This window comes from Mercenaria mercenaria, chromosome 12 (assembly GCF_021730395.1).
Source record: "Mercenaria mercenaria strain notata chromosome 12, MADL_Memer_1, whole genome shotgun sequence".
Lineage (NCBI taxonomy): Eukaryota > Metazoa > Mollusca > Bivalvia > Venerida > Veneridae > Mercenaria > Mercenaria mercenaria.
This window is the reverse complement of record NC_069372.1, coordinates 22,889,739-22,904,253: the sequence shown is the minus strand read 5'-3', so window position 1 is coordinate 22,904,253 and position 14,515 is coordinate 22,889,739. Positions and strand designations below refer to the sequence as shown.

General features: G+C 36.4%; 1 protein-coding gene across 1 annotated transcript in view; it reads right to left on the bottom strand.

Moving 5' to 3' along the window:
* Positions 1 to 14,515, bottom strand: part of LOC123535228 (nucleoporin 88-like) — a 39,704-nt gene that overhangs the window by 14,191 nt on the left and 10,998 nt on the right. The window contains exons 5-7 of the mRNA XM_053519422.1: positions 11,314 to 11,500; positions 5,794 to 5,968; positions 1,563 to 1,661 (exon numbers count right to left, since the gene is read on the bottom strand). Of these exons, the coding sequence (XP_053375397.1) occupies positions 1,563 to 1,661; positions 5,794 to 5,968; positions 11,314 to 11,500 (461 nt within the window). The remainder of the gene's footprint in view (positions 1 to 1,562; positions 1,662 to 5,793; positions 5,969 to 11,313; positions 11,501 to 14,515) is intronic.

The following is a 14,515-nucleotide window of genomic DNA, read 5'->3' as shown; positions in this document are numbered from 1 at the left end:
CAAACTTCCTGTTTTCTGGACCTGCCCATGATTAACCAACATAATAATTATTTCAAGCTGATATTTTAACATTTGAAAATGGTTCACATGTCAACATTTCTGTTATTAAATTTAATTTTAAGACAGATAAAAACTTGCTAATTTAATCAATTAACACACAGGTTACCATTCATTTGTGGCGTGATTTACGTTTTATGCCAATCATGGCTTTATAACCTTATACCAAATTATATTCAAACTAAGCTATAAAACAGAGTCTAGACTGTCTTTAACTACAGGTTTATCAACTTCAGGCAAGCTGTTTGGTTTTCTTTCAAAACTGCCAGAAAACAGATAATTGAGCCGTGCCATGAGAAAACCAACATAGTGGCTTTGTGACCAGCATGGATCCAGACCAGCCTGCGCATCCGTGCAGTCTGGTCAGGATCCATGCTGTTCGCTAACGGTTTTTGCAATTGCAATAGGCTTTGAAAGCGAACAGCATGGACCCAGACCAGGCTGCGGGGATGCGCAGGCTGGTCTGGATCCATGCCGGTCGCAAAGCCACTATGTTGGTTTTCTCATGGCACGTCTCATATATTCAATGCAATGTAAGTTAATGAACAGCAAAATAAGCTAACATGACTCAGCTGACCATTACCTTCAAACCTTGCATATGTAGAATGTTACAATTTTTGATAAGTACAAACAACTTCATCCTGAAATATGCTAGATATAACCCAATCATGAACCATTTGAACAAATATGACAAAGGTCCATCCAAGGATACTTCTCAACAAGACCTGTATGTAAAACACATATGCCCCCATGATGGCCAGTCCTATTTTCAGTCCCAAGATCACTTTGACCTTGCCTTTTGACCAAATGACCCCCCAAAACTAAACAGGTCATCTACTGGCCATAGGCAAACATTCTACGCAGCTTGAAGGTAGTAGGCCATAGAGCTTTTAAATTACTAAGCGGAAACTGTTTTCAGTATTTAGGTAACTGTGACCTAAACCTTTGACCTACAGATCCCACAGACAATAGGGGTCATCTAATGACCACAAGAAATCATCCTTTGAAGTATAAAGACTGTTGGCCAATGTGTTTTTGAGTAAATGAGCAAACAACCTATCAAGTTCTATGACTGTGGGCCAAGGTGTTCTGTATTTATTGAGAGGATACTGTTTTCAATCTGAACCTCATTGTGATATTGACCTTGACCTACTGACCCCTAAAACTATAAGGGTCATTTACTGACTCATCCTGAAAAGTTCGGAGACTGTAGACCAAAGAATTCTTAAGTTAATGAGTATAAACTGTTTTCAGTATCAAGGTCACCATGACCTTGACCTTTGACCAAATGACCCCTAAAACAGTAGGGGTTGTAAACTGCCCACATAAAATCATCCTATGAAGTGTTGATGGCAGGATTGTAATTAAGGTTGGAGTAATTCTGACCACTAGTTTCAGAGCAGAAGATATTTTATTTAAAATGTTGACTGCAGATGACTGACACCAGATCATACAATAGCTCAGAATGAACCACTGGTGCAGAAGATCCAAAAAGAATGTCTTACCCTCTGAGCAAAATCTCTGCAAGTTATTTATCCAAGGTAGGACGACAGTGTGAACTCCAGCAGCATGAGAACAGTGGTATCTATCTGGACTAGATATATCTGGAAATGAAAGAACAATGTGAATCATGAGTTTGCATATTACCCTGCCCAATTCGTGGGACAAAGTGCTGGTAAAACCGATAAAATAAAACCTATTTTAACGATATGAAATAGAAAGAAATTTTGTCTGTTTTACATGTAGGACTGAAATATCTGATTTACACAAAATTTTGAATTTTCACTTGTAAATGCGTTGTTTACGGCCAGACAGACACAATTATAGGTCATATGGCAACTTTCTAGCTTTTGATGGTGAAGGAAGAGCCCAGGTGTCCCTCCAGGCATTATTTCATCACCTGCCCTGGGAAGAACCACAGATTTTCTGTTAGCCAGCTGGATGGCTTCCTCACATGAAGAATTCTATGCCCCAAGTGAGGTTCGAACCCACATCCGTGAGGGGCAAGTGATATGGTCAGTGACCTTATCTACTCGGCCATAGAGTCCTCTACAAGCTAGGTAGGTAAGAAATATATGTAAACAATATACAGAATACATTTATGTTTATGAAGCAAAGCAAAATCAACACCTATAGATCAAGCATTTTTACGACATCTTTCTAAACTTTTCAAGTTAAAGTGACTGTTTTATTCTCAAGCCACAGGTGACGTGTTGTATCCCGGCACAATAAGACAATAGACGTGTAGCATGTTTACCTGCAGTATACCATGATTTATACTCGGCCAGACAGATGTTTCAACGTGCCTACAGTTAACCTGTCAGTAAAACAATTAACTCCGTGTTTAACGATTTAAATTAAATTTAAAGTGGAACACTTGCTACCTGTCGTAACCAGTAACTTAACTGTCATTCAGAAGGTTGCAATTTATAATGAAAAACCTAAACATGATACAATCACTTGCAGGAAAACGTTCTAACTACATGTTTATCTACAGGTACAAAAAAAGTCATGTTCTTAGATTAGTGTCCGATGTCAGACAAAATGTCCAAATAAATTAACAAGTAAAAATGTATCATAGTAACAAATTAATGACAATTTAAATCAGTTACACAATTTATGACAAAACTGGGTTAAATCAACTGACATTTTGGATTTTGGTCAACTCAATCATTCCAAACATTTCATTCAATTTGAACATGAAAGTTGTAACTGTTCAATTTTTTGTAATTTGTATCAAAGGGAGATACATCAAAAAGTAAAATGAAAATAAAAACACTTCTGAATACTACAACATCATTTTTCACTTTTCGTTGACAGGTATGACTACCAGTTTGACAAATTTATATATTAATTCTTACTTAGACAATATACACACATAATTCTGATGATTTTGTAAACCTGACCTACAAATTCCAGGTATTAAAACGACATTACCTGAATAAATTTGTGTAGAATTAAAGTCTGCCACCTTTTGTACAATATTTTTAACAAGAGTTTGACACAATGCCCCCTATCCCCAAACAAATAACTGATAACTTAATACCTAATAAAACTTGATTATAAAATTTTCATTCCCAACAAATTCTCTATACAAAGTTCTCTTTTATTCATTTTTGTTGTGATTACGTAAAAAAACTGTCTACAATATGAACCTAAAAGTACATCCCAGTTAAATATAGACGACAAAACAACCATCAATTTTTCAATTCAATCCATTTTTCCAATTTATTCTACTGAATAAATATAACCATATAAATTGTTGTAGATATTTTTCTAATTTTAAGGACGTATGCTAAAATTCAGAGCAAAATTTTTCCCAATAATAAAATTTCTTCAAACTTTGGATATTGAAGGACCCCAAAATTGCTGCTTTCAAGGGCAGATAACTCTTTTTCAATACCGGTGACCTAGGATTTTTATTGCATACTTTTGTTTCTTACATGATTGTCCTTCAATATACAAATTTTAAAGAAATTCTATTATTGGAAACAATTTCACCCATCTCATAAACGTACGCCTTTAAATTTTTTATTTAATAAAATCAAAGGGATATGTTAACGGGGATCTTGTCTTACATTTGTTTCTAATATCTCACATTGACACCTTTTGTTTTATTGCTTTCTTCCAAATGACCAAAGCATGTATTGAGATGTATACATATTCTCAAGTCTGGGAAGTCATGTGACTCACAAATATATTAAATCATTACCTTAAATAGATCAAAGCAAAATATTTCCAATTGCAATTTCAGTTATCATGTTGCTCAGAAATAAATTAATTGAAAGCAAAATTTTGTGTCAGAATTTCTTTGTTGTAAAGATGTTACACATGTATTACATACAAACTGTTGTCATCTGCCCGGTAAACATGTGATTTGTTTTGACAATCGTGACCTTATATGATCTTCAAGTGATCTGATGGTGATAAAACATTTATATATGTCAGACACAGAGGTCAAAGGTCGATTTGGTTTTGGGGAACGACAATAACAATTGTTTTATTTATCATTTCGGTTGAATGAGTTTACGATAGGTATATTACGGTTATTAATGAAACTGCTAAATGGTATCGGCCATAATTAATTAAACTTGTCCATAAAGTATGTTAACGATGGAGGAAAAATAATGCATTACCACATTTAATTTATAGTGGGAATTGTCAGGTTATTTGTGCGGTAAAAAACCTGTGGCCACTTTTCTCATTAAACAGACTTAACCCTTACCCTGCTGAATTTCTATAATGCACTTGTCCATCTTTCAATTTGGACAGTACCATTAACTGTTAAAAGGGGGTGCTTACTAAAAAGATACTGACTGAATGGCAGAACACTGCAGATCATAATCAGACTGCAAGCATGTCCAGGCTGATCATGATTTACTCTGGCCGCAAAGGCAGAATCAATTGTGTTCAGCATGAAAAGGCTTAATTAATGTATGTTTGAATAAACAAAATTTTCATAATGATCAGGTTGATCAAACTGGAAAGTCAAAATATCAAACTCCCCTTCATGCATGAAACAAAATAATTCTTACAGATGAGCATGAAAATTTAACCCTTAGCAAGCTAAATTTCTAGAATGGACTGGTCCATCATTCAATTTGGGCAATACCATTTATAATTCAAAGGGGTGTTCACTGAAAATTTACTGACTGAATAGCGAACAGTGCAGACCATGATCAGGCTGCACGGCTGATCTTGGTCTGCAACGGTCGCAGAGGCAGAATCACTTGCAGCCAGGAGGCTAAAGGTTAATTAAACTATCTGACTTTAAAAAGGAACATTTTCCTACGATTCAGTTTTTTTTTTTAAATATCAACATGGTTTCATAGGTTTCCCAATCTATATTTTTGACTTGCTTTTCATACTTACAAAATTCTAAGTAATATTAACTGTACACAATTTAAGTTTATGTTTTAGCAGGCAGGAATATGCATAACCTCTTTTGAATCTGACAAGAAATCCTAGGTTGCTAAAACATTTGATAGTCTCTGACAGAAGTTTCACGTTTCTGACCAGAAATCATAGGCTTGCCTCATGCTCCTAACCAGAAATCCTAGATTGTAAGCACATTTGATAGTCTTTGATAGCAGTTTCATGTCTCTGACTGGAAATCCTAGGTTGAAAACACATCTGATAGTCTTTGATAGCAGTTTCATGTCTCTGACTGGAAATCCTAGGTTGCAAACACATTTGATAGTCTCTGACAAAAGTTTCAAGTCCCTGACCAGAAATCCTAGGTTGCAAACCTATTTGATAGTCTCTGACAAAAGTTTCAAGTTCCTGACCAGAAATCCTAGGTTGCAAACCTATTTGATAGTCTCTGACAAAAGTTTCAAGTTCCTGACCAGAAATCCTAGGTTGCAAACCTATTTGATAGTCTCTGACAAAAGTTTCAAGTTCCTGACCAGAAATCCTAGGTTGCAAACCTATTTGATCATCTCTTACAATAGTTTCATGTTCTGTGCAGGTTTATCATTAATTCACCAAACAAAAGTCTAAAGGACTTTTCCTACACTTTGCAGATATGTAGGATATAAAACTAATATTTCCTGCAAACGTTTTGTACAGTTAGATCTTATGACTAAAATAATAATAAAGAAAATTTGCATGTCTGAGGTCTTGTCAGTCTTAAATTGATGATAATGAGCTCTGGTGACTCTTGAATCAAGCCAGACATAACAGACAAGGTAAAGCATAGCCACTAAACAATTAAATCAGGAAATGTAAGTTTACCTTTAATAAGTCGTATTGGACAGGTGAAAATATCGTCGAGTGACTGTGCTCCTTGTATAGGTGCTGTGGTAAGGGACAGTTCTAGCTCAACTGTCTCGTTTACATACAGCAACATCTCGTCTGGAGACTGGTACGCGCACGATTCCTTTGATATACTTGTATACGATTCCTCTGACTGTAATATACACAACAACAACAACAACATGTTTTACATTCAACTTTTATTCATGCAATTCCTGATTAACTGAAAAAGTATAAATTGATAATTATGTTAAGGTGTAGTAAACTCTTAATTCAATTTCTCAGCTATCAGGTGAATAGTTCATATGAAATGCCATTTCTACTGGTCAAATATACATGTATACATACATATGCAGCTAGTTTATTTGAATTAAGTGATGTTCTATTTTTCAACAGTATTTAATAAATTAGTGTGAAAAAGCAGCTAGTGAGCACAGCCAGCCTTTTCAAATTCCACGTCAGCGCTCGAAGTAATAAAAAATATCTCATTTTGTGTCTTCATCAAACTGTGACATTTTGTCTTAAACATTGTGTGTTCTCAGCTAAAAATGACATATTACATGAACTCTATTATCCTCGACCTATTCTATTATTGCATGTTACTCATCACCTTCTGTGTCTCCAACTAAAAGCCATAATTCCTGTAACACTCTGGATATTGCATACCTTACATATAGTCAGGGCTTTTCTCAGTACTTTAGGAACATAACCTATACCCTTTAGCGGTGTTCTTGCCAAAACTGGGCAAAACTTTAAGATAAGAAGCTTCATGAAAAGCTGGATACTGTGAAATCATTTATATTCGTGGGGGACTAATTTTCGTGGTTGAGTCAATCCACGAAATTTAATCACAACAAACAAGTAAAAATCCCATTCATGTTCAATAGTTGAAATCCACGAATTCATATCCCCATGAAATTGCCGTTTTGATCAAAACCACGAAATTCCATGCCCACGAAATTAAATGATTTTACAGTATTTTTAAATAGCGAGTACTAGGAAGGAAAATAATATAATGTATATTGTGGCACATAAATTTTTAATTGTCTATTTTATTATATCATAATATAACAAGTGAATGAAGTATTGCCATGCAATACAAAGTCCCCTACTGGAAGGCACCTAATTTTTTCTACTGCAGTATAACATAATGAACTGATATCTGTCAATGATGTATAAACAATATTGTACTACATATACAATATGTTATAACATTATAACAACGCACTTGGATTAAAATGTGCATATATAAAAACCCACAGTTGTTTTCATATTGAATTTTTTGGGCTGATTATAAAAATGTTATCATGTAAGTTATTTATAGTAACAACAAAGGGAAATTAATCTTAAAAAAAAAAAAAAAAAAAAAAAAAATAATAATATAAGTCCACAAGAAACTCTTTACCAGGTAGAGATAGGTCAAAATACACCTAAAAATTGGATGTAACATGCATGCTGTACCACAGAAAAGTGGTCTCGATTTTTCTCTACCGCCAGTAATAAAAAAGTTACAATAAAATCTATTTATAGTAAAAACAAAGGGATGTAATTCTAAAAACAAGGGTGCCTCATGGTGGTGAACATTTGACATTTGGTCCAAGTTACATCAAAATCCCTCCATGCATGAAGAAGGAATGTTCCGTACAAAGTCATTCTTGAATTTGACCTTTGACCTCTAAATATGACCTTGACCTTAGAGCTAGGGACCTGGTTCTTGCGCATGACATGTTGTCTCATCCAGGGGAATATTTGTGCCAACTGATATCTAAATCCTGCTTTGCATGACAAAGTTATAGACTGGACAGGAAAAAAATCCTCTTGACCTTTGATCTCAAAGTGTGACCTTGACCTTTAAGCTAGGGTACTGGGTTTGCGCACGACACGTCGTCTCATCATGGGAAACATTTGTGCCAGGTAATATTAAAATCCCTTCATGGATGGCAGAGTTATGGACGGGACAGGAAAAAAACTCTGTTGACCTTTGACCCCAAATTGTGACCTTGACCTTTCAGCTAGGGGTCCGGGATTTGCGCATGACACGTCGTCTCATCATGGGGAACACTTGTGCTAAGTGATATTAAAATCCCTTGATGAATGTCAGAGTTATGGACCGGACACAAAACAGACCCTGTTCATGCTATGTTAACATTTGACTGCTAAGTGTGACCTTGACCTTTGAGCTAGGGGTCTGAAAGTTGTGCATGACACATCGTCTTATTATGAGGTACATTTGTGCCAAGTAATATTAAAATCCCTTCATAGATGGGAGAGTTATGGACCGGACAGGAAAAAAGCCTTGTTGACCTTTGACCTCCAATTGTGACCTTGACCTTTAAGCTAGGGATCCAGGTTTTGCGCATGACATGGACCGGACAGGAAAAAAGCCCTGTTGACCTTTGACCTCCAATTGTGACCTTGACCTTTGAGCTTGGGGTCCGGGATTTGCGCATGACACATCATCTCATCATGGGGAACATTTGTGCCAAGTAATACTAAAATCCCTTCAAGGATGGGAGAGTTGTGGACCGGACAGGAAAAAAGCCCTGTTGACCTTTGACCTCCTATTGTGACCTTGACCTTTGAGCTAGGGGTCCGGGTTTTGCGCATGACACATCGTCTCATCATGGGGAACATTTGTGCCAAGTAATATTAAAATCCCTTCATGGATGACAGAGTTATGGACCGGACACGAAATTGCGGACGGACGGAATGACGGAAAAGAGCATTCCTATAGTCCCCAAAACTGGTTTTCAACCAGTAGGGGACTTATAATATAATGAATAGTATAATTCATAGTACTTTCAATTATGAAAAGAGATAAGTTTTTTTAAACACATTTTTTGCTTTGTTTCTTTACAGCATTAATTTTGTATTCTTTATTTCCAAAATACACAGATGATGATTCAAACAAAATGACTTTATTAAATAATTCAGGTATCCAACTTTCTGATACTACATATTGGTATATATCCTACTTTATGTCCGTCCAAAATCCTCTACAATTTCTGACACGATTTTGCCGATTTTTCGCTTATAATATTATACCTGACACTTTTTGCAAGTATTTAAGAGTTAGGTCCATGTTTTGGTGAAAAAAGTTATGTTCAAATCATAGAAAGAAAGCACTGTTTTACATGAAAATTAAACAGCATATAAAACATGTGTATTATTCTACAAAACCATTGTCAATTTACTCATATATGTATTGAATTCTGGAAAGGGACTGCATGAAGGGGCCACACTTCTGGACAGTTCAGCACCTTTTAAAAACTCACCATTTTTAAAAAGCTGTTACATGTCCTCGTTTTGATGCATTTGCAACAATGTACCAGTGTTTAAACTTAACATAACTAGGTAGAACATTGTTTTTGACAATTGTTTACATTTATTTCTTTACAAATGGCATTCTTTTTTAAAGGGGGACAACTCCTTTAGAATATTTTAAGTATCCAATTCTATAGGACAGAACAGTAAAACATGTCTTGGACAGATAAGTTGTTTGTCAAGATGTTGTTCGTTAACAAATAATTTCTGTTGTTTTGTGATATACTGCTAAACCTTAACTGATTTAGCAAATTCAAAGCAAAATAAACATATTCTGCTTACCATTAGGGAGAATGAGCCTGAATATTAATGTCAGGACTGGGAATGTCTGTCAAAACTATGGGAACAAGAGCTCGTAGAACACGAAATGCCCCCCTTAATGAATTCAGTAATTGCACAAGGAACAGAAATTATTTTGGTCATTGTATACAAAAGTTCTACTGTTCTGGGTAAATGAGACCATGACCTTTGACCTACTGACCTTAAAATAAATAGAGGTAATCAGCTGGTCATGATCAACCCCCCAATTAAATTTCATGATCCTAGGCCCAAGCATTCTTGAGTTATCTATTTATTTATTTGGATTTTTATTATGGCGCACAAACACAGTATAGGTTATATGGCGCCAAACAGGACTTCAAATTTTGGTTTCACATCTCGTTTACATCGAAATAAAAACATGAGGTATGGACATCCAGAAACCGTTTAACTGTTCTGGGTCAATGTGACCTTGACCTTAGACCTACTGACCTCAACATCAATATGGGTCATCTGCTGATCATGATCAACCTCCCTATCAAGTTTCATTATCCTAGGCCCAAGCATTTTCAAGTTATCATCCGGAAACCATATAACTGTTCTGGGTCACTGTGACCTTGACCGTTGACCAACTGACCTCAAAATCAATATGGGTCATCTGCTGGTCATGATCAACCTCCCAATCAATTTTCATGACCCTATGCCCAAGCGTTCTTGAGTTACCATTCAGAAACTGTTTAACTGTTCAGGGTCACTGTGACCTTGAACTCTGACCTACTGACCTTAAAGGGAAAGGCAATGTTTTATTCATGTTAAATCTATCTGCTAAGATTTCTTGAATCATTTAAAGAAGTGAAAGAATTTTCAAAATCAGTGTAAGACTGAGAAAGTTATGAGCATTTTAATATTTTATCAGAATGGCTGCCATTTTGTTTCCATGGCAACAAAAAACAAAATGGCTGATTTATTAAATTTCTAAATATATATTTGAACTGTATTTACTCATTTCTGTACAATAATTTCTCTACTTTTTCCAGCTATAATGAAAGAACTTGCCATGTTTTACATCTTACACTCAAGAAATACATGAAATGAATCTATTTAAAAGGTTATTTGCTAAGTAAAGAATTCAGCAGTGTGTAAATGACATCATAAACGCACTAAAATGGCTGCCTCCATGATCAGCCATTTTCTTAAATTTCAAACTGTCATATTTTTTTCAATAGTGGTCCAATTTTAAAAATTCTTTTAGTGTTATGAAAGGCTTGAGGATGGCTTATTGTCAGGCTTTCCTTGCTGTTTAAAGTCAATAGGGGTCATCTGCTGGACATGACAAATCTCCCTGTCAACTTTCATGATCCTAGGACAAAGCATTCTTGAGTTATCATCCGGAAACCATTTAATTGTTCCAGGTCACTGTGACCTTGACCTTTGACCTACTGACCTCAAAATCAATAGGGGTCATCTGCTGGTTATGACCAATCTCCCTATCAACTTTCATGATCCTAGGCCCAAGCGTTCTTGAGTTATCATCCGGAAACAGATTGGTCTACATACCGACCGACAGACATACCGACATCTGCAAAACAATATACCCCTCCTTCTTGAAGGGGGGGCATAAAAAGATACTAGAAATATGATCAAATACTTCATGTAGATACAAAATCAGCCTTAACCAAAAGCCAAGGCCTCCTCTGCCATTCACCAATGTAGCCAAATGCTACAAATTCAAAGAACTGGCTACAGATTGTTGAAAATGGCTACAGGAATTTTACAAAAATATGGCCAATTTCAGCAATTCATCTTTAATTTGGCAATTTCTCTCAAAAGGTGGCTACAACTTTCTGAGGCCCAGGCCCTGAAAGCCTTGGCTTTTTATAACCTAAAACTGTCAACTACAAAAAGGTGGAAAATTACCTGCAATGTCGTTTCTTCAGGATCTTTAGGTAACAGAACACAATGATGCAGCCTGCCATCACAGGTTGTTATGACAACCACAGTAGGTGTGGTCTGTAGACACAGGATAGAGCAGGCATCAGTACCGTAGTTATCCTCCGCCGGCGGATACATTAACAGTGGACCATGTACAGGCAGCTTTACAGGACTGCAATATTCAACATTCAGTTTAACATGTTAAATGGAAAAAGAGTTGGTAAGCATATAGCCTGTTAAAATTGCTGTAATTTCATATTTTTCATAATTTTGTTTTATCTTTGTTAGGTTCAAGCATATAAGATGACATTAATATAAATTATTTCTTTAAAATAATTTCATTTATTTCTGGAGAAATATGTTTGTTAGTTGCTAAGGAATCGGGATTAATCGGCCTTTATCATTCAGTTGAACTGGTTCTCGTTTTATCAATACAGTACTGATGTGCATGTTCAGCAAGCCGAGAACACAGCCATTTGTTCAATATAAAAGCAAAAAGCCTGTGCAGATTTTTCACATTGCATCTGAAAGGGCGAATAGACCGTTATTATAAACTGACTGACAGATTTCTCACTGTTCTTCTACACGTCGTTCGGTAAAGATAAACTTACCCTCCCGCCACACCCCTATAGTTGCTAATGTAGTAATTTTTATGGTTAACTTAGTTTTTGGTGAAAGACCTGACATTCTGGAGAAATTTGTATCAGATTTGCTGCTTTTTGTATTATACTTTCAGGGTACAGATTTCTTATATGGCATTTACTGAAGTTGTCAGTGAGCTGGTAGTGCAACACTGTGAAGTCTCCGATATCCCAATTATAATCATTCTCAAAGAAGTTACGAATGAATGTTCTGTTATAGAAGCCAAGTCGAAGGAACTTCAAAGTACTGTAGATACTTCCTGGAAATGAACTTTTGGATCGTTCCCGATTTATGGAATTCAGGTGTATTGTGTTCATAAATAACAGCATTCATTGGAATGTTTTAATTGGAACTGTGTGCTTTTTTTTTAGGATATCGGAAATTAAGTTAATGTTTAAGACATTCTCTTTAACAAGAGTGCAAGAATGTCACAATATACGCCCGTCACAGCAAATTTCTTTACTCTAGCACCTGTATTTGCAGATGTAATTTTAATTTTATGGTTGTTAAGTAATCATTGTAATTCTTTTGTTTTTCTAAGTCCACAAAAAAACTCCTTACCAGGTAGAGATACCTTAAAATACACCTAAAATTAGAAAGTAACAACTATGTTGTACCACAGAAAAGTGGTCTTGGTTTTTCCCTACGGTCAATTATAAAAAAAGTTACAATATAAGTTATTTATAGTAACAACTAAGGGAAGTTAATCTTTAAAAAAAAAAAAAAAAAAAAAAAAAAATACAAAAAAAATTGCAAGTCCACATAAAAATCCTTACCAGGTAGTGATTGGTCAAAATACACCTCAAAATTGGATAAAACATGCATGTTGTACTACAGAAAAGTGGTCTCGATTTTTCCCTACGTCTAGTAATGAAAAAGTTAAAATATAAGCTATTTATAGTAACAACAAAGGGAAGTAATTCTAAAGAAGGGAACTGCGCATGACACTTCGTCTCATTATGGTGTATAATTGTGCCAAGTTACATCAAAATCCCTCTATGCATGAAGAAGAAATTCTTCGGACAGTCATTCTTGTATCTGACCTTTGGCCTCTAAGTGTGACCTTGACCTTAGACCTAGGGACCTGGTTCTTGCGCATGACACTCCGTCTTGTGGTGGTGAACATTTGTGCCAAGTTATATCAAAATCCCTCCATGCATGAAGAAGAAATGCTCCGGACAAAGTTTTCATTCTTGTATCCTTTGACCTCTAAGTGTGACCTTGACCTTAGACCTAGGGACCTGGTTCTTGCGCATGACACTCCGTCTCATGATGATGAACAATTGTGCCAACTTTCGTCAAAATCCCTCTATGCATGAAGAAGATATGCTCCGGACAAAGTTTTCACTCTTGTATTCTTTGACCTCTAAGTGTGACCTTGACCTTAGACCTAGGGATCTGGTTCTTGCGCATGACACTCCGTCTCATGATGATAAACAATTGTGCCAACTTTCATCAAAATCCCTCTATGCATGAAGAAGATATGCTCCGGACAAAGTCATACTTGAATTTGACCTTTGACCTCTAAGTGTGACCTTGACCTTAGACCTAGGGACCTGGTTCTTGCGCATGACACTCCGTCTCATGATGGTGAACAACTGTGCCAAGTTTCATCAAAATCCCTCCATGCATGTAGAAGATATGCTCCGGACAAGGTCTGTGGACGCCGCCCGCCCGCCCGCCCGCCCATCCGCCCGCCAGGGGCGTTCCCATTATACGTCCCGTTTTTCAAACCGGCGTATAAAAAGAATATATAGGAAAAGAAATTACATGAACTTGTGTATTACATTAGCTTAGCTCTACTATCACAAAGACATTGTTGTCTTAAACAGTACACCAAAGGTTGTTCATTGCAAAAGATGCACTTTGCTTTTTAAGGTTGGTTGACCTGAAGTTGCTCCGGGTCACTAGGTTTTCGTCCTTATAGTGCTGGCGAATCCTAGATTGCATTGCGTTGCGTTGCTTGCTTGTGAAGTGGTTGTAGTGTACCACTATAGGCTCTGGTGATGCCTAGGTTGCTTTGCCTTTTGCGTAGTGAAGCTTCTGTAGTGAATAACTACAGTATTAGTGAAGCATATGTTGTGTTGCATTTTTGCTAAATGAAAACACTTCGTCTGTGCTGCATCACTGGCGATGCCTAGATTGTTTTGCGAACAGAAGTGTCTGTAATGCATCACTATGGTACTGGTGAGCTCAGGTTGCATTCCGTTGTCCGTAGTGCTTCACTGTAGTGTTGGTGATACCTATGTTGTGTTGTTTCTTGCGATATGAAGTGTCTGTAATGCTTCACAATGGTACTGGTGAGGCCCTGGTTGCATTCCGTTGTCTGCCCGTTGTCTGTAATGCTTCACTATAAAGTTGGTGATGTTGCGTTGCGTCTTGCAAGGTGATGTGTCTGGAGTGCATCAGTTGGTGTTTTGTGTGGTAGGCCCAGTCAGTCCGTTTTTTAATTTTACTGGCTGAAGCATTGGGCTGTCTCATAAATATTTAACGCGTGTCGTTTTTCGTGGACAATAATGCCAATATTGTCGTTCTTGTTTTTAGC